This window comes from Myxine glutinosa, chromosome 1 (genome assembly GCF_964187855.1).
Source record: "Myxine glutinosa chromosome 1, kmMyxGlut1.1, whole genome shotgun sequence".
NCBI classification, from domain to species: domain Eukaryota; kingdom Metazoa; phylum Chordata; class Myxini; order Myxiniformes; family Myxinidae; genus Myxine; species Myxine glutinosa.
This window is the reverse complement of record NC_136261.1, coordinates 349,257,816-349,272,015: the sequence shown is the minus strand read 5'-3', so window position 1 is coordinate 349,272,015 and position 14,200 is coordinate 349,257,816. Positions and strand designations below refer to the sequence as shown.

Genomic DNA, 14,200 nt, shown 5'->3' with positions numbered 1-14,200 from the left:
CCCCCACAAATGTAACACTAAGTGACAATTACAGTACTGTATTTCGTTAACGCGATAACTCATGAACCAGTGATGGGATTTTGACCAAATTTGGTACAGGTATATATGATGCAAAGATGAACTGATTGGATTATGGCATCAAGAGGCCAAAGGTCAGAGGTCCATGTCAGGTAAAAATGTGATAACTTGAGAACAGCTGAAGGGATTTCAATCAAACTTGGTACAGGTATGTATAATGATGTAAACATGAACTGATTACATTTTGGAGTCAAGAGGTCAAAGGTCAGAGGTCATCTTAAGTAAAAATTATGTTGCTGTTCTAACTTGTGAACCAGTGATGGGATTTTGACCAAACTTGGTATAAGTATATACAGTGAAACCTTGACTTACGAGTTTAATTCGTTCTGTGACCGAGCTCGTAACTCAATTTGCTCGTTTCTCAAATTAAATTTCCCCATTAAAATGAATTGAAATGCTATTAATCCGTTCCAGCCCCCCAAAAACCACACCAATTTTTTTTGTTACGTGTTTTTAAATAAGAAAAATGTACTTTATAAATAACAAATAATGTATAAACAAGCACGACCTCGTATATACTGTACATAATAAAAGAGAATGTAAAGAAATAAACTGGTTTTATTAAGTGTATTTACCTTGAAGATCAGACGAAGATGCTGGCGGAGGTGGAGGAGATAACTTTTGCCTTTTTCGCCACACTTTCCTCGCTTTCACTTGCAGGGCGTTTCAATAAAAACCTGTCCAAGGAGGTTTGTTTCTTCCTCCCTTTCAAAATGTTTCGAAAATGAGTGAGGCAAGTGTCATTACACAGCGCCAACGCACGACCTGTTGCAACTTTTTCAGGGTGTTTCTTTTCAATAAACTCTGAAATTTTCTCCCACATTCCCAACATTTCCTTAATCTCACTTGTAGCGATAACCACCTCCGCCTGTAGCTCCTCCGCGTTAATTTCCTGCAAAACCTCCGTATTCTGCTGCTGCTGTAGCTCCTTTAATTCCTTCAACTCGGCTTCAAAATCGTACATATCGTAGAAGTACTACGATCTTACTGCCTCGCCAAGTCGACAACATGCACACCTCGCTCATGTTTTTCGACGATTACGTGTTTTATATCCAAGCACATCATCCTTTTCTTCTTCTCAGCACTGCCCTTGGCACTCAATTTCTTAGGACCCATGGTTAAAACTAAGAAATTTTCCAAAATAAACAAAATGCGAAAACAAAGCAACAGCGATACGGCAGAGATGCTTGCACGGCAAGATAACCACGTGAACTGAACGCTCGCTGGGCCACCTGGTGGCGGGTGGCGTAAGCTCGCTCGCTCGTAACTCAGATCTCGGCTCGCATCACAAAGCAAAAAATCGACCGAGTGACGGCTCGTATCTCGGAAAACTCGTAAGTTGGTGCACTCGTAAGTCAAGGTTTCACTGTATATATATATTATGATGCAAAGATGAACTGATTATATTTTGGCATCAAAGGTCAAATGTCAGAGGTCATGTCAGGTGAAAATGTTGTACTTGAGAACAGCTGAATGGATTTCAATCAAACATGGTACAAGTATGTAAAATGATGTAATAATGTGGGCGGAGGCATATAGGTCGACGTCGTGACATCGAAGAGTGTCATTGTGGTTTATTTTATTTAAATTTTTCTTTTTTTTTTCTTTCAAGCTTGAGTAAAATTATATATAATAATTTTTTTATCAGTCTTGCATCCGAGCAGTCAGATTTGCTTTTGGGATCAAGCAATAAAGTTAATTTATTTTGGACGCCTGTTTATAATGATAAATCCATCCATTATTCTTCATGGGATATTGCATTTTGTTTGCATTGTGTTCTTGCAATACCTGAGTGTGAAGCATTATGGGCACAAGGGAGCACTTCGTCACTTATTTTGCATCTGCAGGAGTTCCAAGAGCAGTGTGCAGCACTCGGCTGTGCTCATTCAAGAGTTGCCAGTTGGAGATACGGTAGTGCCTGAGTCTGAACTCACAGAGCAAGTGGATTGGACGTATGATCCCAATGAGCCTCGCTACTGCATTTGTAACCAGGTAACCACTTTGAGCCATTATTAGTCATATTTACTCTACCCACTTCACTGCATCAGCAATGAGGAGGTTCTGTATGTTTTAAGAAGAACTGCTTTTGCAATGAGATAATTGTTTGCATTTCCTTCTTTTGAAGCGAGTTTTACTTTTGAATTTTGAAGCCGGTTTTACTTTACATGCCACCGGGCCATAACTGCCACGGGACTCCACATGCCAAAGCACAAGGTTTGTTGCTGTCAATTTTCAGAAAGGTCGGCAGCCTCTGTTTTATACAACCTCTCTTTTGGCCTAGTGCCTTCTGCTCCCTCAATCCTACAACCCTATCCGGTTCCTCCAGGAGGCACACGTTCCAGTAAACCCCTCCTAGTTAAACTCCTAAAATTCAGGTTGTCTGCTCATCTCAACTATTCTGTTCCTAATTTCTTCCATTTGTGCAACTGCCTTTCAGCTATGCTTCAACTGAAATATTTCCTCCATGGTTTCAAGCAGGTGGTGCACTGCCTTTTCATGTCACCCCAATCATTACTCACAATCAATCTTTTCTTCCCCTAATAACGATACCAAACCCAATCCTCTTACTTATAGCAGGAGTCTCAAAATTTAAGACATTGTAGTTGCCCTTCGGACAGATAGCATCACAAATTTGGTTGCCCGAATCTTTTTTTCTTTTCTTTTTCAGTTGCCCGAAAAATTAAAGAAAAAATTCACATTATTGAAAGTTGTCAAAATTGCTGAAAGTTGGAAAAATTGAAATTAGAAAAAAGAAATAAATACAGTAGAAAAAATCAATTGAAAAAATAAGTAATTAAAAAATTGAATAATCTAAAAAAATTAAATAATTTCAATTTGGAAATAAATGTAAAATCCCAATTAAATTATGGAAAATTCATTCTTCAACAAGTGCGACACCACGGACACCAAGACTAAACACTTAATGTCTCCCTTCGGGAACCATAACTAGGGAACCAAACAGAAAAAGGTTTATATTTGGGGTGGGAAATGGGGAAGGCGATACCATATATCATTCTGAGCACAGAGGCAGTAAGATGAAACAAATGGATTTCCTATTTTCTGTGTTTTTCCAACACCCCGAATGCCCACACTTGGGCATTAAGGAAGTGTTCGCTCTCTTGTTTTCCAGGTTTCATATGGGGAGATGGTTGGCTGTGACAATCAAGATGTGAGTAGATATCTGTGGATTCAGCAAATCCCATTCTTGGTCGTTATTTTACAAACACCGTTTTTTGGTTGTACAGTAAAATCATGTAACAGTTTAATTATTTTTCACTGAGGTGCGATAGGTTTTATGATCAACTTGGCTTTTTTTCCGCCTCCATACAGTGTCCCATCGAGTGGTTCCACTACGGCTGCGTCAGTCTCAAAGAAGCCCCTAAGGGGAAATGGTACTGCCCCCAGTGCACGGCCGCCATGAAGCGCCGCGGAAATCGCCACAAGTAAAGCGCATTGGCCGCTTGCCAATCTCCACAAACACGCTGGAGCACCTGGTCCCTTCGTGACATTTCAACTTTGCCATATTTCAAGAGGACGAACCTCGGCTGCTGTTATGATATCTGCCAGTTCCTCCATTTGAAAATCATTCGACGCGTTGATAGGGAGCTAATGGAACGCCCGTCTCATCTCTGTATAAATACTTCGCTACCGTCCAACCTAATGTACGTATGGAAACTTCCTCCAAGGTTGTGTAAAATGTAAATGCTGCAGCCATTTGTTATTTAAGGTGTTTAATGGAAAGGTGCAGTTGATGGTCAGGATATAATATTTTCAATGTAAAATAATATTTGTAGGACGAGTTCATAGTTTTCAGTACGAAATGCGTTTTCTTTACTATTTCTATCGATATCAAGTTCTGGTTAGGCCCGACAAGATGGTAACTACCTCCTGTGTGTAAATAATTTTGTTAATCGGGTTGTGGATGGGCCAAGGAGGGGAGCAGGGTGTTTGAATCCTGATGTTGATTTCTCAACTTGGAATATGCTTTTCTTTGAAAATCCATGCTGCAGGTGTTTGTTTGTACGAACTAGATTGTAGAGTTTAGAATTGGAGTCGGTCTAAAAAAATACGGCAACGTGCGTACTAGGTCGGTCACTAAAACCAAAAAAGTGCAAATTACTGCTGTTCCTACATTTCTGGTATTATTTTAGACTTACTGTGGCCATTACTGGCCGAAGCTGACTGGTCTTTGTTTGAATGAAGAACGTGCATCACTCGGCCTTTTTGACTTCCTGTGTTGTATGCGCTCTTGAACTATCATTCGCTCATTATGAGTTTAATACAAGTCCATTTGAAGTGTTCTAAAGTTTTTCTTTTGTTTTGTTTTTTTGCAATTGCAAAGAATGACTGAAAAACATTTTGGAGTTGGATGAATCCATCCTAGTGTGTAAATGGCAGGAGCACATCTGACTAAAGGTTTTGTCGAAAGCGATTAAAGCTTCAGAAAAGAATGTTTTTCAGCTGGAGGGAGGGGGGGGGGCGGTCTTCATCTGGGACTACATATGGGACTACGACACACAACGTCACCAGAGGAGGTGGAAGTCTACCTCAGCCAGTGCTCGGATGTCAAATATACTTTGAGGCGGTGAAGCATCAGAGTGTGCAAAACCAGTCTTTGTAAAGATGAGTCGGTCCGCATCGTGGAAAAGTAAGGATGAATCTCGACCCGGCTATAAACTGTCATCGAGGTGTTTGACGGGCATGGCGATTCATCAGTGTGTGTGCCGTCCTTTGGATGGATGTTAAACTGGGCGTCCCATCTGCCGGGATTAGTCGATGGATGTCAAAGATCCCACGGTGTTCTCCATGAAGAGTATGCGAGCTATCGCCGGCACCCTGAACAAATTCCTAATTGCTGCTCTAAACTCCAAGAGACACTGTGCCAGCGGCACAGCTGTACCCCAAGCAAATGATTCTTCTAACAGTCATATTACATATGAGAGGCGGATGATGAATTTTGAGAGGTATGTTAACTGCCGTGGGAGAGGTGAAGTGCCATTTTGAGTTTGTCCTTCAGAGCCCTCATGCTTGATGAGCCCTCATCAGTGACAAAATTAAATCTCAATTTAATCCATTTAAAATTCAGGCTGTAACACAATAAAATGTGAAAAAAGTCAAGGTGTGTGAATACTTTCTGAAAGCACTGTATGAGAGAAAAGGCTGATATTAATTAATTAATTGAGATTAACATTAACATGAACATACATACGAAATGTACCAGGGTAGATGATGATCGGCGGAGGAGGGGGAGAGAGGATAATGGAACTTTGTTAAACACCGTGGACATGATTACTCCCATCCTTTTTAGCGTTTGAAGAGTGAATTTTGAGTTTCTTGCCAAAGTAGGTCTGCAAAAGGTGGTCAAGATACTGACATGTCGAGACATGTTTTTCATTTAACTCCACCCACAAATGAAACCTGAACTAGAACAATGCGACTGTGTCGCCAATATGCCTCTGTATAGTCCCACAATGGGTAGATGCCATCGTTCACTGTCCTAAAAAATAAACAAGTTTGATTGAAATCCCTTCACCTGTTTTCAAGTATCACATTTTCACCAGCCATGACAGGTTTCAAATCGATCGGTGAAGCAGTTTCAGAGAAGGGATTTTTTTTTTTAATATTGGCTTTCAAGCTAATATGGCTGTCATACCACATGACAAAAAATGTACACTCTGCATATGTATGGGTAGGGGATCACGTTTGTGAAGTTTCGTGTTGATCGGATAAGGTTAGTTTTTCCATCCAATATGGCTGCCAAAACACGTGACCGATGACTATCATTTTCAAACTATATGCAGCAATGGCGCTAGATGATATTTTTAAAAATTCGCATCGATAGGGTAAGTGGTTTCAGAGATATAATTATTGTCTTTTCTTTCAATCCAATATGGCTGCCACACCATGTGACCAATGATATTTTCTTGATAATCTTTTAATCGCGATGCCGAGTCAATGACACACGTAAAGTTTTGAGTCAATCAATTTGGTGGTTTGGGAGAAGATGCTTTTTTGAGGTTTTAGGTTAAATCCAATATTGCTGCTAAACCATGTGATCTATGATGTCATAAATTGAATATTTCAACACAAATGGGTCATAGATAATGTACAAGCAATTTCAGATTTTTAGGATAAGGAATTCGATTAAAACATTTTTGGCTGGTATACCACTTCACCGAAGATGTCATCATAATCATGCTTTTGTTCCCTATTGGAAGTACTTGACAATGTGCCAAGTTTCTATTTTTTTCATTCAGCGGTTTCCGAGAAAGATTTTTTTTTTTCTATACAATATCGAGGCTCATGAAAGCTAACATTAATCACAAAAAAACGGCCACACAAAACACAATAAAGGGAGCGGGCACAAGATGGGGAGAGAGGGAAGCACACAAGTACAACAGCAGAGAACAGGGACATCGGAAGATTTGTGGGAGGGAGAGGGCTTGGGGGATGAGGCATGGGAAGGGGGGGAGGGGTGAGAGACGTATAAAACACATGCTAGAACTTCCAGGAAAGAAGTCGATATTTCAAAAAAAGTGGAACTGGGGTGAATTAACGGGGGTAGAAAAGATCAAGGTTTTGGATGGGGGAAGATAAGAGATGGTGGTGAACAGCTGTTCTAAAGATCTGGAGGGAGGAGTGGGATTGAAGAGAGTGAGGGAGTTTGTTCCAGAGGCGGGATAAAGAGGAGTGAAGGTGAGCAGAGAGTCTTGATTTTGGCAATTTCACCAGAAGAGGGTTGCTGGCAGATCTTGTGCGACCTGTAGGAACATATGGGGGACAGAGCTGGGGGAGCAAGGCCGGAGAGGAGTCGGTGGAAGACAGTAAGACCACCAACCTGACTGCGGTGAGTTAGTGAAAGGCCCTCGGAGTTAGCTTCATCGCGGGAGATTCCAATGATTCTGAAAGCTTTGGTTTCAACAGCGTGAAGCCGAGCTCGGTGTGAGGCAGGAGCACCAGCCCAGAGGGGAGAACAGAGTTATTTGCGTTTAATCCAATATGGCTGCCATACCACGTGACCTATGACGTCGCAATTATCATAAAAACATTCTGCATGGATGTCACTCCTACCCTGAAAGTTTTGTCTCAATTGGACGTGGTTGCTGAGAAAAACGAGGTTTAACCCGTACAGACGGAGGGACGGACAAACACCCCGAAAACATAATGCCTCTGGCCACCTTCGGGGGCAGAGGCATCAAAATCATACAGCCACCATTTTGGTGATATGCGAAGCGAAAGACATCTTCAGAGCTATCATATTCACAATTGCCATGCCCTCCCGATAAATTTTCCCTCTCAGTGTAAAACGACCAAAGCGACTGTTAAAAGGATCATCAAATATTGAAAGGTTGGCGCTGATAGGTGTCACTGGCCTTATGAAGCCTACAGTAATTATAGGCCTCAGGCTTCAGTCCTTAGGTTTTAGGACTCTGGTATCAGCCTATATAGACCAGAGCAATTGGAATTTATCAGAGCTATATAACCACGACGTATTATCTTTGTGCATCGGCAGTGGGTGTAAGGTATCTCGACAAACTGCGATCAATTGTCGTACGCGTTTATTCACTCTGCCAATCAAGGCCCGATTCACAGCAGCGCCATCCGAGCTCTGGCGTAGGGATACAACCCGGTCCCGGTGTAGGGATACAACGGTGAACATTTGCACTGCATACATGACATCCTCCCCTTTAAGTCCAAAATTACCAAGAGCAATATACGTGCTAGATTTCCAGAATTGACATTTCAAAAGCAACATTTCCAAAACATGTGAAAATATGTGTGCAAACGGTTATGAGAATAATGAAAATACGTGAAAATAGAACATGTGTCAACGTGAAAAAAAACATCTTCAAAGATTCAACCGGTCGGGTGCTTTTCTCTCACGCATTGAGCGTCGCGGTGTACCAGTGGATACAGAGTCCGAGGTGATTCCTTTGGGTCGCGGTGTACCAGTGGATACAGAGTCCGAGGTGATTCCTTTGGTCTCCACGAAGGGTGTAGCGTTTGCAGAGGTTTTCGGGGCATCCGAGCTGGCTGGAGCGGCCACGACGATCTCCGGCAGTGGCGGGTCGAACTGTTGTCCTGACTGTGACGATGCTACAGGCTCCATCGACTCACAGTGACGGTAGGTTATGTGGTCCTGATGTCGACGAATTTTGCGGCCGTCCTGCAGGCGAATCACACTGGACAGTGGACCTGGCTTCTCGATGATGTCTCCCGGTAGCCACGTCGCACCTGCACCAAAATTTCGGGCAAACACTGGATCTCCAATGTTGATACATCGACTGTTGGACGTCTTATCGTGCACCAACTTTTGATTAAGCTGGCTCTGATAAACATTTGATGATATGTCTGGTTTGAGATTGTCAAGTGTCGATCTCAAGTGTCGTTTCATCAATAACTCAGACGGAGCTGCTCCGGTTGTTGATTGTGGCGTGATGCGGTATTTGAACAGGAGACGAGACAGCTTTGTTTCCAGGGTTCCCTCCTGAAGTTTCTGCAATCCGGATTTGATGATTCCCACGGATCGTTCGGCCAAGCCATTTGAAGCCTGGTGATGTGGGCTGACAAACTTATGTTTGATGCCGTTCCGACGTGTGAACTTGGCAAACTCGGTACTGGAAAAACACGAACCGTTATCACTCACGATCATCCTGGGCAGACCATGAGTGGCGAAACAGCGTCTGAGTCTTTCGATGACAATGGCTGACGTAGTACCACGCGTCACATAGGCATCAATCCATTTTGTGTGCGCGTCCGTAATTATTAGAATCATGCTGCCGTTAATAGGCCCGGCATAATCGAGATGTAGGCGATGCCACGGTTCGCTGGGCCATTCCCAGGGATGCAGTGGCGCTTTCGCAGGTGTATTCCGGGTGCTCTGGCAGGGGTAACAATGTCGAACATGATGTTCGATATCAGCATCAAGATTCGGCCACCACACATAGTTTCTGGCGAGTGACTTCATCTTCACAATCCCGGGGTGACAGTCATGGATTTCATCCATGACCCTGGAACGCAGATTTTTCGGGATCACGACACGACATCCCCAGAGTAGGCAACCATTTTCCACGCTGAGTTCGTTTTTACGTGCTTTAAAAGCCGCAAAATCTGGGTCACCCTCAGGTAGCAAATGCCATCCAAGCTGTACAGCCTGGACAGTTCTGGACAGAACGGGGTCTCGTCGAGTATGAGTGCGGATCTGGCCAGAATCGACAGCACAATCTTCCAGATGATCCATCAGTGCGATAATGGATCCTGGTGTAGGGGAATCATCAACGGATTCTGGAAGGGGTAACCGACTCATGGCATCTGCATTTGTGATAGACGAACCGGGCTTATAACATATGGTGTAGTCATAAGCAGCGAGAAACAGGGACCAGCGGATGATCCTGGGTGGTAGTGTGTCAGATGTCGCCTTAGTTGGACCAAACAGACTGATCAGCGGCTTGTGATCAGTGCGAATCGTGAAATGATGTCCAAGAAGGTACTGGCGAAATTTGCCAACGCCGAAAACGATTCCCAATCCTTCCTTGTCAAGTTGGGAATAGTTTTTCTCTGCCGGGGTCAACGTTCTGGATGCAAATGCAACCGGTCTTTCTGTACCATCAGGCATCACGTGCGATAATACACTCCCCACTCCATACCGACAGGCATCGCATGTCAGCACAAGATCCTTCTCTGGATCAAAATGAACGAGAACATTGGACGATTTGAGCAGATCCTTAGAGGTCTGGAATGCTGATTGTTCACTAGACCCCCAGCTCCAGGAGACTCCTTTCCTCAAAAGCCGATAAAGGGGGCCCAAAACGTCGGTCACATTCGGGATGTAACGACCATAGAACTGAAGCAAACCGAGGTATGACTTCAATTCGGTCACATCTCGTGGAGAAGGAGCATCCTTGATAGCTCGGACTTTCTCATCTGTCGGGTGTAGACCCTCGGCATCAATCGTATGACCCAGGTACGTGACTGATGGCACCATAAACTTGCACTTGTCTCGACGCAAACGTAGGCCGGAGTCCGAAATCTTCTTCAGAACTCTCTCCAGGTTCTGTAGATGTTCCGCGTCCGTACGACCAGTAACCAGAATATCATCCTGGTAACAAACGACGTTGCGTTCGGCGGCAAACAAACTGTCCATGACACGCTGATAAATTCCAGGTGCAGATTTCACTCCAAAACTAAGTCGGTGGTACCTATACAACCCACGATGCGTGTTGATGGTAAGATACTGTTTCGAATTCTCGTCCAAGCAGAGCTGTAGATAGGCGGATTTGAGATCGAGTTTCGTAAAAGTCTTGCCTCCCGTGAGACGAGCATAGAGGTCTTCGATCCTCGGGATTGGATATTTATCCAATGAAGAACACCTGTTCACGGTCATTTTATAATCTCCACATATGCGGATGGACTGGTCCGATTTTATGACTGGAACGATGGGCGCCGCCCATTCGGCATACTGGATTTGCTCGATGATCCCCAGATTTTCAAGATGATCCAGTTCCTTGTCAATCCGCTCACGCAGGGCGAAAGGGACTGGGCGAGCCCTGCAAAATATAGGATTGGCATCCCGGTCAACCCTGAGTTTAGCCGTATGTCCTTTCAAGGTTCCAAGCTCATCCTTGAAGACATCCGGGTACGTATCCAGCACATTTTTGAGTGTGTATGCTGCGGTAGGAGAAACATTGGCTGCCCGGAGTTGATGAATGCTTTCCCACTTCAGTCGAATTATGCTCAACCAGTTCCTGCCGAGTAAGGAAGGGCCCTTTCCAGGAATGACGATCAGGGGTAGGTGAAACTCACGGTTATCGTAGCCCACCGTGACATCACATGTACCGCAGGGAACAATCTTCTCACCTGTATAGGTGGAGAGTCCATAGGTAGTAGGTTTCAGATGGGGTCGGTCAGCATCACTCCACAGGTTTGTGAAAACAGCATGGCTGATGAGCGAGACGGCCGCACCAGTGTCGACCTCCATTTGCAATGGTCGATTGTTGACGACAACATTGGCAAGAAGAGGGTCCCGCCTATGGTGAGAATCAATATGAAGCAGGTCATACGATTCTGAGTTGTCGGAAACAGAGCTCACCTGGTCAAGCTCGGGTTCCTCCGAACCGATAAACTGATGAATCTTGTCAGCAGCTTTTCCTTTTCCCGATTTGCGAGTGATGCAAGCTGGAGCAATATGGCCAGTTTTCGAACAGAAATGGCAGGTGGCATCTTTGAACCGACACGTCTCCGGAGGGTGCTTTCCGTTGCACCGAAAACAGTTGTTGTGGGTTTGAGACTGCACTGGCTTCTGACGAGGAGCCTTGTTCCAACGTTGTGGCTGAACATGATCCAACCGATTCACAGCAGGGCTGGTACCAGATGAGCGAGTGGCACCGATGCTTGTAGCGTTGCGTTCAGCACTTTCCATGGAAATTGCGGTGTCTCTGGCATTTTGGAACGTCAGTCTTCTCTCAGCAAGCAGGCGTCTACGAGTGCGGTCATCGGACATGCCAACCACCAGCAAATCACGAAGCATGTCATCAATCGTGTCCCCAAACTCACACAGATGTGACAGTTTTTTGAGGTGTGCAATGAAGTCTGCGATCGACTGACCTTGCTGCTGTCTGCACATGTAAAAATTAAACCGACACAGGATGACTGAAGGAGATGGGTTGCAATGTTCCTTCAAAGCGGCCTTGAGCTCTGCATACGTGAGCTCCTGGATTGTCCGAGGCCGAATCAGGTTTTTAACGAGTGTGAACGTCTCACCTCCGCAAACGGACAGGAAGACGGCCTTCATCAGGCCTTCGGTCGCAATGCCGTTCGCCTCGAAGTAGAAAGACAAACGCTCAGAATACGTGTCAAAATCCCCCTCATGAGGGTCGAATTCATCGATATGGCCGAAAGATGTCATGGTCTAGATGTTTACCTTCGTCGCCATGTAAGGTATCTCGACAAACTGCGATCAATTGTCGTACGCGTTTATTCACTCTGCCAATCAAGGCCCGATTCACAGCAGCGCCATCCGAGCTCTGGCGTAGGGATACAACCCGGTCCCGGTGTAGGGATACAACGGTGAACATTTGCACTGCATACATGACAGTGGGCATGTTTTTGCTTCCAACCTGGGTTACTTTACATATTCGGGAGAGATCGAGGCAGCGGTCTGTTACCTATACATCACCCAAATAACTGTGGTATTCTCTCGAGCAAGTGCTTTTACCACGGAGGTTCTGCGGATCCTATCGCTATTATTTCCAACTATTTTGTCTGAAACAAATGGATCAGGTACCATAAACCCCTTGTCATTATAAAGGTCTCTGTACGAGGAGTTCCGGGAATCTTGCGCGATTGTGAAAGAAAACATCCGTCATTATTTACTTTTACAGATGAAGAAGATAATGGGTTTGGGGTCGTTCATTGGCACAATAAGGCTGCTCTTGGTCACTTGAGAGTTGCAAATCCAGGGAGTTTCCACATATCTCACAGGATTGTGAGTTGGACAGACGACCATGATGGTCTGTGACACGTGGGAGCCATACTGTTGCTGTTTGGATCACAGTTTGTGTGAAGTCCTTGATTGTATTGTGCCTCATCCGCAGCTCAATGGAGTACTGCTCTCCCCTCTGGGCCGGTGCTCCTGCCTCACACCGAGCTCGTCTTCACGCTGTTGAAACCAAAGCGTTCAGAATCATTGGAATCTCCTGCGATGAAGCTAACTCCAAGGGGCCTTTCACTTACTCACCGCAGTCAGGTTGGTGGTCTTTCCGTCTTCTACCGACTCCTCTCCGGCCTTGCTCCCCCAGCTCTCTTTGGGCTCTGTCCCCCAAATATTCCTACAGGTCGCACAAGATCTGCCTGCAACCCTCTTATGGTTAAAATGCCAAAATCAAGACTCTCTGCTCACCTTCACTCCTTCATTCCTCTTTTCTCCCGCCTCTGGAACAAACTCCCTCACTCTCTTCAATCCCACTCCTCCCTCCAGGTCTTTAAAACGGCTGTTCACCACCATCTCTTATCTTCCCCAATCCAAAACCTTGATCTTTTCTACCCCCGCTAATTTCACCCCAAATCCATTTTTTTGAGGTGCCAACTTCTTTCCTGGAAATTCTTGGTGTCCTTGCGTTTTATGCCTATACTGCCTCCCCCCAGGCCCTCTCCCTCCCACACATCTCCCGATGTCCCTGCTCTCAAATGTTGTGTTTGTGTGCTTCATCCCCTTCTCTCCCCATCTTGTGGACCGCTCCCCTTTTTATATACTTTGTTTGCTTGTTTGTTTGATTTGTTTGTTTGATCAATGTTAGCTCTTTCACGAGCCTCGACTCTGTATACAAAAAAAAAGAGGGTAAGGAGTTAACTATTCCCGCTGTTTCGATGCAGAAGTGAAGAAATATGTCATACCATAATCGATGTGAGAATGTTCTTTTGTTTTTATGAGATGGAGGAGGGGAAGGCAGACATTTGGGGTTGGGGCTCGAGGAGAGGTGGAGAGCAAATATGGGACAGAGTTGTGAGGTAGGGGGGAGTTGAGGCTTTGTTTGGGGGAGGGGGAGTTGAGGAGTTATGGTGGGAGTGCTGGGAGGGGTTTGAATAATTGGGGTGGGTAAGAGATTGAAGCCTTAGGGTTGGGAGGGAGAGGTTGAGGAATTGGAGAGGAGGATGAGGGGAGTGGGACACGGACACGTCTGGACGTACGTAATAAATCGATGGCCCTACATAGGTTACACTGTTCAGGATGAAAGGTCGAGGAAGCTGGCGCAGGTTGGTTTGATGATTTTAGCTGCAACAAAGGAGAGACTGTACTTGGAAATATAGATAATATTGATCGTTTAGGAGCAAAATATTTACGAACGAGGTTGACGTTGTTCAATGGAGACGATAAATCTTAGATAAATTACAATCCGTGTAAGTATTTATAAATTTTAAATGAATTTAATGAAGGTTGCACAACGAAATAAACACGTAATAAAGAAGTTTTTTTCGGTTCATTATTTTTAAGTGGTATTTCTCGAAGCTCCACATCTGATTAAAACAACAACCGTAGTTGCGGAAGTTTCGCAAAGTTCACCTCGCGTTTGAAAAACCTGACAATGGAGGGGACGGAGTGCGGCGGTCTTGAAGGGGGCGTGGT

General features: G+C 44.7%; 1 protein-coding gene across 1 annotated transcript in view; it reads left to right on the top strand.

Moving 5' to 3' along the window:
- The window catches only part of ING3 (inhibitor of growth family member 3), a 28,434-nt gene extending 23,238 nt beyond the window's left edge, over nt 1–5,196 (top strand). The window contains exons 10-12 of the mRNA XM_068098757.2: nt 1,926–2,070; nt 3,209–3,247; nt 3,409–5,196. Coding sequence (XP_067954858.1) covers nt 1,926–2,070; nt 3,209–3,247; nt 3,409–3,525 — 301 coding nt within the window. The 3' untranslated portion in view covers nt 3,526–5,196. The remainder of the gene's footprint in view (nt 1–1,925; nt 2,071–3,208; nt 3,248–3,408) is intronic.
- Nucleotides 5,197–14,200: the final 9,004 nt, after the last annotated feature.